Raw genomic sequence first — 13,393 nt, 5'->3', positions numbered from 1 at the left:
GCAGTTCGCACCGATCCATGTTTAAATACAAAACTGCCACCAGCATGTTCAACCAAAAGATTAGGTCTGAATCTGAATCCAGGATATTCATGTTTTGAACACATTAGGCGTGAATTTTTTTTACATTCCCGATAACTTGATTGTAAAGTTTTATCTGCATTTTGATAGGAAACTAATTATGTACAGTTCCCGGGATTCGCTACGACACGACATAACGGTTCAGTATGTTTTCGCGATGGTGTGTGGTGTGTGTGTTCTTTGATTCACTGACTTAGAAATTAAATACTAGGAAGTCTTTCTTATTGGGGAATTAGAGCGTAAAAGTAGCGTGATCGCATGTCCTTTTTTCTCTCTCATCGTACAAGCATCAATTTGAGTTAGTGCATCTAATAAATTTTATTCCATAGCTCAAGTAAATTATAACGTGTAGATCGTTATCGTCTATATAGACATCCATCAACTAAATATTGTATATTGCAAAAATAAATGAAATTAAACTATTGGTTTTAAAGTTTTATTGAAACAAAGATTTCACACTTAAACAAGATAAATATGATACTTTTAAATAACTACATAACAAGAAACAATTGCACATCACATGTTACGGTTTACTGCATCTACTCTAGCAACACATTCGCTGTAAAAAAAATATAGAACCACTTATATGCCTACCTACATACTGCAGATACGCAATAATTTTCGCACCTTTATTCAGAGGCGGATCCATGTTTCGTTTTGGGGCTTTTCGTTGAAATTTTGGTGTTTTTTTCACGTGCATGGATCCGGCTACGTTGTTATAGTAATGGAGGCATAAATTGCATAAATATAGACATCTCACTGAAGATGTTATTTACGTAATAATTTGTTCAAATACAGTAATACATATATCTATTTCATTCTTGCAAATAAGATTTGCCAATGGCCTGTTTATTCTGCTATGAATTAATGACGTCATTAAGCTACAACAAACCGTTCATAACAATTGCATAACCCAAAATCTTATACATCGTTATATCACTAATCCGTACAAAACAAATAACTACTTTTGTTAAGAGAAAATGTGCCAATATAATTTAATAAAATACTTTAAGGTGTTTCGTATATTACGATCTATATTAATATCAATATACCTAGGTACTACATAGCATAACATTTCGCTTTGCTCATGACCAGAACTCTTAAGTTCCACTTTAAAGATTGTGTTTTTGTTACCCAGACACCAAGACTACTATAGTCTATTTTGCCTCTCTACAGTGACATTAGTATCAACTACTATTCTTCGGAAATAAGATTAGGTACAAAAATAATGCTAAATACTTCAATTGGTATATTTTCTTGTGGTACATAATAATAGGCAAAAATATATGTATGGGTTTGATAAAAACTACTCAAAAGTGATCAATTGATTACATTATTATTCATCTGTCTCTACTGCTAGTAAAAATATGTTCATTGGGTTACAGTTATGGCTAAATGTTATGTTATACTAGTCAATAAAATACTGAAAATAAATTACTTAAGTCAATAGCGTGTAACTATCTACTATTTAATTACATACATAAATATTCTCTTCATATCACAGATGTCCCATTTGGCTATCATTACCTTAGTCACATACCTGTATCGGCAAGATACTTATTTACAATCATTTATAACAATACGGTGCTTTCACGACGCAGTTAGTTTTTGTAGACCAACGTTTTCTAATGCTACTGGGCAATAGGACCTGGGCGACATAGGCAACATTTTCGAGTTGTTGCAAAACTTTATAAAAGTCACCATAAATTACCGTGACCCTTTTAGTTGTTCTACGAAAATTAAGTACGGCGGATATGCACCAATACATTAGATGTAATTCCACAAGGTACTTACTCTAAGTAACTACTTGCTTCTAACTTTTCTAGGTCGAATTACGTGACTAGCAGTGACCCTTATCTTATTGAATCTAATTTTGAAAAAAAAAGACATCAATTAATAAATTACGACGTTCATTTACAACTAGCCGCGGTATTTAATACATAATCAATTCATGCACTTGTATTTTTTTTCAATTTAATATCGAGTAAGTACTTTTAGTATATCTATCGTAAAACAATAACAGTTTCTATAACAAATTATGAATTACAATAACATTTTTATATTACATTAGATTTTGTAAATATTTTTATGTAGGTAATTATATTACATTTATTCGTATCAAGCCTCTCTTTCCGCGGGAAAAACGTATGTGAAAATCTAGAGCCAGTCACCCATAAGGGTCCAACCTGTATGTTCTCTTTATGGGTGGAATACTGAAAATACTTTCTAATATTTATCTCTAGGAACATTATTTCAGAAATTCTGTTCAAATGGACTAGGTGCTAAGAATTCGAAATTCCTATATCAATTTAAAGTTAGGCCTCCCTAACAAGCAGCTAGTATTGTCTAAGAAACTGTTTGTATACCTTATATTAAAACACTCAAGCACCGATTATGTTTTGAATGTCTTTAGCCAATACACGAACAGTTTACATCCAGGCACTCGCCCTGAGGTTATCCACGATGGTCGCCCGTCTGCGGTGACACACGCGGATGCATGGCTCGAAGGCCAGTCTGCGCCAAGGTCACGAATCGTGGAGCAAGCGTTGGTAATGCGGGAACACCTCGTAGGGTGGAACGTGAAGGCCGAACTCCAATGCTACTAGTACTGCAAACTCGAACCGCATCAAGTCCTTTCTGTTGACCCTGAATGTTGTCTCGATGCGCTGCAAAAAACGAAGAATTTATGGAATAATTTTACATATGCATTATGTTGCTTTATATTTTCACATGCAACAAAAATAATTTTATACCAACTATTAAAAGATATACTTACTTCTATCAACGCCTTTAAAGCTTCTCCCTTTACATCATTGAGTTTAGCGGATAACAGTAGACAAGCGCCAGCGCATAATTTCCTATTGTCTTTGTTAATTAGGTTGGCGAGTATCAGTTTCTCAAAGTAAACATATGCTTGAGCCACTGACAGTAAATCGATTCCACCGCTGTCGTGTTTAGCTATCTTGCGCATTTCCTTTTTGATACTGTAACAATGAATTTAATATGTATTAAGTTTCTAACTAAAGTGAAGCAAGGGATTTGAGAACAGTTAGATGCTATTCTTTTCCAGGCAATGATACCAATCATACTTTACATAGGGTGCGTTTCTCAGCATCAAAATGACCATACATATCTTAAATAGGAAGGTAATAATAGATAGGAAACATTAACAAAAGCTCAGTTAAATAAACCAAATTATAGCATTCTTCATAAGCCTGATGGTTGGACAATTGAACAACAATATAATGACTGACTAAGTACTAAGGAAAGCAAAAAAATTTATAGTATTCTTACCTCCTCAATTTACTAAGCGTCAATTTAATATGGGGGAACTTTTCCCGGAACTTATCATTCAATTCCTTCTTGAGATCCTGTGGTCGAACGTAATCAATAATAGACGTCATGTATGACGTAAATGTAAGGAGAGTCCTGTGTTTACCAGCTATTAGTTCTGGATCATCTAACACATTAGGACAGTACTGCACCTGGAAAAATAAGAAATGTCAGTGGCATAAATCTCAATGTTTAATGAGGCTTATGTATTCTTTAATTGACTTGTACATACATATTTTTGTGACAGTAATGTTCCTTCATCCCAGTCAAATGTTTTAATGTCAACCGAAGAGTGTGGTGGTGAAGAAGGTATTGTGGTCCTCTGAGATGATTCGTAAGAAAAGCACCTACAACATATATTGCAATGTTAATATTTCATAAAATAAAAAAAAAATCTGGACCGTGCAGACTTTCCATGATGATACTGATAATATTAGCATGCAACTAGATCATTAGTCAGAAGTGCTTTACTCTTATACATGCTTTATTTACTTATGTATTCCATTATCCATCTTTCCAATGAGTATTTCTTGTCAACCATCATGCATACCTAATCTAAAATATATAGTGTCAATACTACATACATGATAGAAGCTAGGATATAACATGGGTTGCTATGATTAGTAGGTGAGGTGGTTTACATATATTATAGCTTTGGAAGTTGTTAAAAATACCAAATATTTACTTGATTAAAAATATATAAGATAGCTTGTAATTATTAATTCCAAAAATCCAAGCCGTCACCGCACAACACCTATAGTAACCAAGTATCTTTACTTGACCATAACTAAGCATTAAAATATTAAATAATACATATATAAATATGTTCTTTTTGTTCACTGTAATATACAGAATAAGTCCGTATTACTTTAGCAGGGACATAATAGCATTAGCCAAATCTAAGTGTTGCATAGCAGAATGTAATTCAATTGTTCAGTGTTTACCATTTCTTATCCTTGTGCCTCGTCAATAACTTAGTCCTGAAAGTCAAATTTGTTAGTGATGAAATGATGTGGATACTGCATGACAATCAAAATGCACTTTTAATGTGGATGTATGTACCAGTAGTATTGGTGACAACAGTCATGAATGTGTCTTGTGTGGCTGACAATGTATGTATGAGTATTCTGAATGTGTATTATTAGTGCAATTCATGTGTTTATCACTCAAATGCTAACATATCTGGAATATCTATGTTAATTGAATGTATCATTGCTTTATGTCTTTTAATTGAGACTAATGTTTAATTGTAACAAAAATTGAATAGTCCAGTAACTGTAAGATATTATGGGTACAAAATAATTTGTTGTTTTAGAAGAGATAGCTAAACACTACAGAATATTGCAATGATTGAATCAAACAGTAACTAGACTATTAAGAAACCAATGTATCATAGACAGAGTAGATGGGACACACACTTTGTGATGGCAATAAATCAAGTAGAGAGAAAAAGTAAAACATTCAGTAACATGCATAACATGGATGTTTTCATAGTATTTAAAAATGAATGTTAGACTTCAATGAAGTAAGCAGTAAAATTTATTTTTTATTACTTTCCTCTGTTTATCAAAATTTTAGGTAACTACTACCTAAACCAAGGTCACAATAATGAAAGGAATTGTATAAAATATTACCTTGCAATAACATGTGGATGACGATTTACTACTTTCCAATTACCCTTTTCAGTAAAGTCACCTTCATACATCTTCTTATACTGCTCCCTGGTACATACTTTGGAGGGCACAAGTAATTTAGAGTATGATATTTCCTGGCCATGCTCCTCTTTTTCCAAGCCCAGAAGGTCAAATGGATCAACTCCATTATCAGTTATAGACGAAAGAGGTCTAGGACCTGAAGTATTCCTTCTTCTCACACCATCCTTGCGTAGATCAGCCCTATAGTTGCAGAGAAACAAAAATATATAAAAATAATATTTACAGACTTTCTAGTGTCAAGTAGCTTAATAAATATGTATATATAAATACCTTGCACTACGAATGGTCTTAGAGTACGGTATAGTACTAAATATAACACAAGGAGCACCCTGTCCTGGAACCAGTGCCAGTCTCTCATCTTTAAATGAAACACCTTTAGTTGGACGGACTAAACGGACTTCTTTTGCTAATGCATTTTCAGGAATGCATGGATTGCTTGTTCGATAGCGTCCTGTAATATAAAAATACATGTTTAGTTTCAGTAAACTACAAAACTAGAAGGCTCAATTGATATTGTTGTTTTAATAATAAGGCTATTTACCAAAAGTGAGGCTCTCTGAGCTGCTTTTATCATCTGCATTAGCAGCAGTGAGAGACACAAGGTGATTTTTCTTACTCCTGGAAGAATGTCTATCTTTAAATGATTCAGTATTTCCAGACGAACATCTGTAATATAAATTCTTAAGTGTTAGAAAATATAGGAATAGGTTAACTAAATTTAGATTCAGTTTAAAAATAAGCTGGAGGACATTTTTTTTACCTTTCCCTGAATGATGTATTAAGTCCACCTTTAACTGGCGTTACTGTGCTTGTATATTCTGAATCGGAACTTAAAGAATGATTATCAGCACCAGCTCGATGCACAGGACTAGACTGTGGAACCTTATTCTTGCTACGAATACTGTTTCGCAGGGTTACATCTTTTTCTTTGTGAATATCATTAGTTTTATTGTCCGAATCAGTTTTATCACTGCTTGTTGTTTTATCCACAATCTGAACTAATCCCGTATCTTTGAACTTGCCGTCTAGCGATATATTTGATAAAAATGTTACGGCTGCAAGACGTCTTCGAGCTTTTTCATATTTATTCCGATTGCTGGCCATTATGACAATATTTCTATTGTTTGGCGATGGATAAAATCCTAATTTGAGAGTCCTTGCCCCTAATATAGCACTGTTATTTTAATATATTTTAAAATCTTTGCAGTCTTCAAGGAAGTAATCACAATCTATGAAATTAAATCAATTTAATAAAACCACCTTATCAACGAATGTAGCATATTATGACACAAATTAAGACAGCAGGATAGATAGCGTGATTTTCGCAAAGAGCAAGCGAGATAACAGCTGATGAGAGACATTGTGAAGTAGCGTGGATAAGGGATTTATTCAGACCGATAATTTTGGCTCTCTCAAAATACTAAATAAAAGATCAAATAAACCTCTAACAATTTTTTTTGCATATTTTAAGTTTATTATTGATATCTTGAATAAAAATAAATACAAAATAAAATTATTGTAATTTATCTTTTTTTGATTACTAAACGCAATGAATGTGTCATATCAATTGTCAATTTTGATTGAAGTCAAAAGTTTTGACACTTGCTTTTAGAGCTAGGTGGAGTGAATAAATAACTTTTTATCATCATAAACTACATAAAATTGTTTCAATGGAACCTAACATACCTGGTTCATCCTCATCCTCTCGAGCCACTAGGTTCATGATGGAGGGCGTCGGGGCCAGGGTTATTAGAGGTCCAGATTGGAAGTGGGGCAAGCAGGTAAATCTCTGTTTATTTTTGTTATCCAGTATTTTTACTCACATATAGTTGTTTCCAGAATTTCTGACATAATATGTTATAGCTGCAACGTTAACAGTATATGGTAATGCATGAGAATATCCGTAAGAATGTTATTATTGCCTCTAATGCTAGTCATTTTGTTCAGGCATTCATAATGTTTACAAGTTGTTTATACGATAATTGTTACGTATGTACTTGATCATTTACACTTACGAGAAGTAGTTTTAGAATAGTAACAACAGTAGTAGGTAAGAAATCAGATCTTTATTATCATTCATATAATAATATATTGTAATCAGAATGCATTTCTTGAACTTGGTTAATGTTAGTGGAAACATTATATACTAAGCCTATATGAATGTTCTTTACAGGATGGTGGTGAGGGTCATGTTGGTACAGTGAGAAATTTTGAATCTCCAGAAGAAGTGGTTGTTGTATGGGACAATGGGACTGCAGCAAACTATCGGTGTTCAGGAGCCTATGACCTCCGCATACTGGACAGTGCACCAACAGGTGTCAAACATGAAGGCACTATGTGTGATACTTGTAGACAACAACCTATATTTGGTAAGCTAACATTTTATAGACAATATTAGTACAAGGAAAATTGTGATATAAATTGTTGAATATTTTATTCTATATGTATTGATGTGAGTATTCAAATTGGAATGAAGGTAAATAATTTTATCAAGCTGAGCCACACTATAGTATGGTCTGAAAAATATAAGGAGACAATTTTGTAATTATCTTAATTATTCAGTGTCAATAGAAATCATTTGAGTTCGTTTGAACTAATAAACCTTAAATTCTAAATAGAATTTTTTAGTTACAAAATTATGTACTATCCCATATTACTAGGACCCAAAATGTATCTAATCTATATTTCTTCACACTTTCAGGTATCCGCTGGAAATGTGCTGAGTGTAATAATTATGATCTGTGTTCTGTTTGCTATCATGGAGATAAACACAACCTCAGACATAGGTTTTACCGCATAAGTGCACCCGGTGCTCAGCGGTGTCTTGTTGAACCTCGTCGCAAGAGTAAAAAGCAAGCTGTTAGAGGAATCTTCCCTGGAGCTAGAGTTGTCAGAGGGGTATGTACTGTACTATTTTTCTATATTTCTGAGATAATAAGGGTCCCTTGCAAATTTTACAAGTTTTTGCTGAATTATTTGTCAGTATGCCACTTCATAGGGGTGATCTTAGCTTTATAATGTCACATTGGCTAGTTCTTGTTGGTGAGTTTTACATTAGAGACTTGTGCAGAGTAACATATACTACAGACCGGTGAGGTTGACTTGGAACAATAAAAGTAGTTATTGTCGTATATCACACTGCTGTACAACAAAACAATGATTTTTGAGTATGAATAGAAGAGTTCTGAATCATATTCTTATTGGTATCAGATTTAAATGTTATTGTTTTTGTGTCAGGTGGATTGGCAATGGGAAGATCAAGATGGTGGTAATGGAAGAAGAGGCAAAGTGAATGAGATACAAGACTGGTCAGCAGCTAGCCCACGCTCAGCTGCTTATGTTGTGTGGGATAATGGAGCTAAGAATCTCTACAGAGTTGGTTTTGAAGGCATGGCAGATCTCAAAGTAAGTTGTTGTTCTGATAGTAAACTATGTAGCCAGTTAAAATCTGTGTTAACAGGAGATGAGCATAAACTATCAGCTGTTATGGACATAATTTAATGTAAGAATTTCTATGAGACAATGTTCTTTCCAACATCAATGTGTGCAGTTAGAAAATGAACTCTAACCAAGGCACAGGCGACGGTCACACTGCAGGCTTCCAAAGTTCTGTGTTCCGCCTGCATTGTACAATGTGCTTTTGCATATTATCCTATGTAGGCAGCGACAGTCCACTTTTTAAATACACGTACATATACGCAGAACGCAGAGCGCAGTTACACTATACTCGGCGCTATTATTGACACCTTTTGCATCAAAGGAATTTATTTGTTTTAACAATTTTGTCTTAACATTTAGGAAAATACACACTGATTTATTTTCAGGTTGTAAATGATGTGAAAGGACAAAATGTGTACAAGGAACATTTGCCACTATTGGGCGAGTTAGGACCAGGACGTACAGGCCCACATGGCTTACAAGTTGGTGATCAGGTATGAGCTTTCATTATTATTGTTTTGACACTTTGTTAATATAAAAACTATTTTAATTTCCCCATTGGAGCAAGGGATTCCTCCCGAAATGAGGTAGCAGTTAAGGCTAGAGTCCACTACACTAATTACAAATTTCCCAACTCGAACTTTGCATACCATAAAGACTTAAAAAACATTTCATTATGTGTTACTTTGGGTTCGAAACCGCGAGGGAAAGCGAATACTTAGACCACTTTGCTATCTCCGCTCTTTATTAAGACTATCTTTTGAAAGTCTTAAAGGTTTAAATATTCAGAAACCTAGATCATATTTGTTTTACTTCCAGGTTAATGTTGATCTCGACCTCGAGATAGTACAGTCACTACAACACGGCCACGGCGGCTGGACGGACGGCATGTTCGAGTGTCTCGGCACTACCGGCACGGTTGTCGGTATCGATGAGGACCATGATATCGTAGTCACATACCCCAGTGGAAATAGATGGACTTTCAACCCTGCAGTATTAACAAAGGTGATTTATTAAAAAGCTTACTAGAACTCAAAAGATTTTCCGACGTTAAATGACGAAAAAAAATTTTTTACTTATTAGATTATGCGTTAATTGCGATCTGTATGATTTTTTATCAAAATTGGTTCAGTCATTTTCTCGTAACAGTAACATCCATCGAAACAGCAAAACTTTCGCTTTCATAATTCATATTATTACTATTAGACGTTTGGAATTGATTTGATTTCAAACATTTTTGTTTGTCCAGGTTTGCAGTGGTAACTTGAGTGCGTCAACATCGGCCAGCGGCGCTGCGGGCGGAGGGTTTGCTGTGGGAGACCTCGTGCAAGTGTGCGCCGACCAGGAGAGGGTCAAAGCTCTTCAACGTGGACATGGCGAGTGGGCAGAGGCTATGGCGCCTGTGAGTATAATACATTTATCGCATAAGGGAACCTGTTGTACCTAGGCCGGTTTTTTAGAAATATATTTTTTATTGTGATTTGACGTGCAGCACACAAATCATATTTGCATAGTTTGAAATGTCAATTATTTGAGTACTCACCAAAAAAATATCAGAAATGTATATTTAATATTTACATAATATTTTTAAATTAAAAAAAAAATGGGAAATGTGGCCAAGGTACAACATACCCTATGTACCTAGGCCAGTAGTACGTTGTACCTAGGCCACATTGAAATTTGGGGGTAATTTAAGCAAATTATCAAGTTTTGTTAACTAAAATCATTTTATTTGATTTATTACAGTACACAGTATTATTACAGTATATAGTATTTAACAAAACATTTAAAAAATTCTCAAATAATCAAAATTTAAAAATGATAAAAATTTAAATAATATTCATAGCTTTTTTTATGCTTTTCAAACAAAATATTTAAACAAAAACAACTAACTTTGGCCACCGTTTCGTTACATCACATCGCTGCGCCTGCCAAACTCCATATGTGTATTTTGATGTTAAAAAAAATGAATATTGTGTCCCAAATAAAAAAAAAAGTTTTCCAAAATCTCACAAAAGACACATGTGGAACTTGGCAGGCGCAGCGACGATATCACATAATATTATATAACAAATTAATATACCTATATAGCATAGCAAAGGAAAACAAAATATTGAAACAACTAGCTGACCCGCGCAACTTCCCTTGAAACTTCACATAAGAAAGAATGGGTCATAATTTTCCCCGTTTTTGTAACATTCTTTACTGGTACTCTGCTCCTATTGGTCATAGCGTGATGATATATAGCCTATAGCCTTCCTCGATAAATGGGCTATCTAAAACTGAAAGAATTTTTCAAATCGGACCAGTAGTTCCTGAGATTAGCGCGTTCAAACAAACAAACAAACTCTTCAGCTTTATAATATTAGTATAGATTATCTTTACCTATATATATATTATTATTTCTCTCTTAAATTTTAATCAGTCATTTGGACTAGCTATTATAAAAACACTATCAATAATGTAGATATATTATTCAGCCTTAAGCATTTAGTAGAAATCCCAGTACTTCTGTATCTCTGGAACATAATAAATTTCTCTGTTCTTGTTAACTTTTTGCGGGGTTTTAATCTCCTCTTTTTCAGGCCATTTCCAGTGTTTAAGTGATTTTTGCATCGATTTTTGAAATAATAAAGATATTTAGTTAGGAATATTATTACGTAAATGTGAAATAATTTAATAAAACATTCTCCTGGCCAAAGTATAACATCCAGGTTGTACCTTGGCCAGTGGCCAAGGTACAACTGATCGACAGTGACCGAGGTACAACACTACTCCAACTTCACTAAAACGGTGATTTTATATAGTTTAGAATTTAAGTATCTCGTAAGTTTTTTATTGTGTTGAGACTTGTAAAATCAAAGAACCGATAGCATATAACAGTTAAGTGACTATTAGAAAACTTTTAAAACTATTAGACTTCAAAATATATTAGAAATACTTACTTTTTCACACAAAAAAGTTTCAGCGTCGATAACAACAAACACCGGCTTAATGGCGGTATGCGACTAACTGCACATTGAATAGTCTGTAGTGACGTATCGAATACCGTAAACAGTAGAATTTAGTATCGCGCGAATATTTGAAAACGAGCCCAGTGGCCTAGGTACACATAGTGCCAAGGTACAACAGGTTCCCCTACAAATTGACTGACATTCATGTGTGAAAGATTCTGTTAAGATATCTCTGACAAAATATGTAAATGGACAAAATATATAAATGTCCAGGCAAACAAGGCAAGGCTAATCAAAATGAACTAACAAATTATTGAGTGGACATTTTGTGCGGTATACCTGACACCGCATTTCGTTTTCATAGTTCGTTATTCACGCACCATTTGCCACATTTTCAACTCAAACGAAGGTCGCCCGTATTAATTCGTAAAATCTATGATACACAAACGAACACGACGAAGTGTGAACTTGAAGGCGAGTCCGATTTATAAAATGTGTAATGTAGCCCGCGTGTATGCTTGCCAAAACGCTAGTTTGACATCGTTCTTAGTACTTTAGAGTCTAATATTATTTCTGTCCTTTCAGACTCTCGGCAAAATTGGTCGAGTGCAGCAAATATACCAGGACAACGACCTGAAAGTGGAAGTGTGCAATACGTCATGGACTTACAACCCTAATGCTGTTACGAAAGTCGCATCGTCTGACGGCAGTATACTTTTTTTACTTTTATTTTTAATCCATATTTTATATTACTGTTACTCTGCTCCACTTGGTTGTAGCGTGATGATATATAGCCTTCCTCGATAAATGGGCTAAGTAACACTGAAATATTTTTTCTTATCGGACCACTAGTTCCTGAGATTAGCGCGTTTAAACAAAGAAACAAACTCTTCAGCTTTATAATATTAGTACAGATTACAACCATTTAAAAGAACGTTGAAATTATAAATAAGTAAGATTTACGTTCAATGAAATTAGTACTTGTATTTATTAACTCAATAGGGTACCCAAAACAAAACAGCATATTCTAAGACATCGTAACACAAACGCTTCAAAGGCTTTGTTTTGAACTATTAAATGGGTACATAACTACTTTTATTATTATTTTTAAGAATATTAGCAGTAACAAGTCCATAGCAGTTACTTCATAATGTGCAATAAAAAATATCTTGAAAGTTATAATATGACAGTGGTACATTGTGACAGAGTGTAATACAACAATTTTAAGGTTACTTATAGTTAATATTTAATTTGTAGGCGAACGTCTTTCGGCGCTTTTGAAGAAGTTGTTCGAGTCGCACGTGACTGGCGACGCTAACGAAGAGCTGGTGAAGGCGGCCGCCAATGGCGACGCGACGCGATGCGCGGAGATACTGGCGCGGACCGATACTGCACATGTTGATGTTAATGGCTTCTATGGCGGCCATACTGCTCTGCAGGTACGCATGGGTTTTTGTAGTTAAATTAATGTGTCAAAGTATCATTACGATTAATTTGGCTTGTGATTTTATTGGCTTAATACTAATATGATTAGCACCTATATAATAACTAGCTGACCCGGCAAACGTTGCTTTGCCATATAAATAAAAAAAAAATAGTGTCACTTATAGGTATGAAAAATAGATGTTGGCCGATTCTCAGACCTACTCAATATGCTCACAAAATTTCATGAGAATCGGTCAAGCCGTTTCGGAGGAGTATGGTAACGAAAACTGTGACGCGAGAATTGTATATATTAGATATGAACTGGCCTGATCTATCTTTAAATCAATCAAGCTTTTAAAGGTTCGGCGACAAAGCGGAGACGACTATGTCGTACACGTTCAGTGTATTTTCATCATACAATGTTTTTTTTTTACGATCGTTTCAAGGTTT

At 34.4% G+C, this 13,393-nt stretch overlaps 2 protein-coding genes across 5 annotated transcripts in view; one reads left to right on the top strand and one right to left on the bottom strand.

The window, feature by feature from the left end:
* Positions 1–500: 500 nt before the first annotated feature.
* Positions 501–6,394, bottom strand: LOC142987497 (CDK5 and ABL1 enzyme substrate 2). 3 transcript variants are annotated; one of them, XM_076136303.1, is made up of 9 exons: positions 5,887–6,394; positions 5,668–5,744; positions 5,397–5,577; positions 5,046–5,306; positions 4,356–4,391; positions 3,644–3,758; positions 3,373–3,563; positions 2,855–3,062; positions 501–2,744 (listed from the first exon to the last, which is right to left on the bottom strand). In XM_076136303.1, exons 1-9 carry the CDS (start codon positions 6,228–6,230, stop codon positions 2,604–2,606), a joined length of 1,554 nt encoding a protein of 517 aa, XP_075992418.1. In that variant the 5' UTR covers positions 6,231–6,394; the 3' UTR covers positions 501–2,603. The 3 variants fall into 3 exon arrangements, with proteins under 3 accessions (XP_075992418.1, XP_075992416.1, XP_075992417.1); XM_076136301.1 differs by having other exon boundaries at positions 5,668–5,792; positions 5,887–6,393; XM_076136302.1 differs by lacking the exon at positions 4,356–4,391 and having other exon boundaries at positions 5,668–5,792; positions 5,887–6,393.
* A 323-nt stretch (positions 6,395–6,717) lies between these two features.
* Positions 6,718–13,393, top strand: part of mib1 (E3 ubiquitin-protein ligase mind bomb 1) — a 141,706-nt gene continuing 135,030 nt past the window's right edge. The window contains exons 1-9 of one of the 2 annotated variants that reach the window (XM_076136297.1): positions 6,718–6,907; positions 7,300–7,495; positions 7,828–8,024; positions 8,364–8,531; positions 8,951–9,058; positions 9,384–9,569; positions 9,814–9,966; positions 12,104–12,224; positions 12,776–12,957. In XM_076136297.1, the coding sequence (XP_075992412.1) occupies positions 6,797–6,907; positions 7,300–7,495; positions 7,828–8,024; positions 8,364–8,531; positions 8,951–9,058; positions 9,384–9,569; positions 9,814–9,966; positions 12,104–12,224; positions 12,776–12,957 (1,422 nt within the window). In that variant the 5' untranslated portion in view covers positions 6,718–6,796. Of the gene's footprint in view, positions 6,908–7,299; positions 7,496–7,827; positions 8,025–8,363; positions 8,532–8,950; positions 9,059–9,383; positions 9,570–9,813; positions 9,967–12,103; positions 12,228–12,775; positions 12,958–13,393 lie in introns of both variants that reach the window. The other variant, XM_076136296.1, reaches the window with a different exon arrangement.

Source organism: Anticarsia gemmatalis, chromosome 3 (genome assembly GCF_050436995.1).
Source record: "Anticarsia gemmatalis isolate Benzon Research Colony breed Stoneville strain chromosome 3, ilAntGemm2 primary, whole genome shotgun sequence".
Classification (NCBI taxonomy): Eukaryota; Metazoa; Arthropoda; class Insecta; order Lepidoptera; family Erebidae; genus Anticarsia; species Anticarsia gemmatalis.
This window is presented reverse-complemented; position numbering and strand designations above follow the sequence as displayed.

Bases quoted from the DNA above. Each gene is read 5' to 3' on its own strand.
- LOC142987497 (XM_076136301.1), bottom strand. From the start codon at position 6,230: ATGGCCAGCAATCGGAATAAATATGAAAAAGCTCGAAGACGTCTTGCA. The intron at 3,759-4,355 runs GTAAACACTGAA...TATATGTTGTAG, and splicing joins AGGCACAAGGATAAGAAATG to GTGCTTTTCTTACGAATCAT. The intron at 2,745-2,854 runs GTAAGTATATCT...CGTTTTTTGCAG, and splicing joins CTTTAAAGGCGTTGATAGAA to CGCATCGAGACAACATTCAG.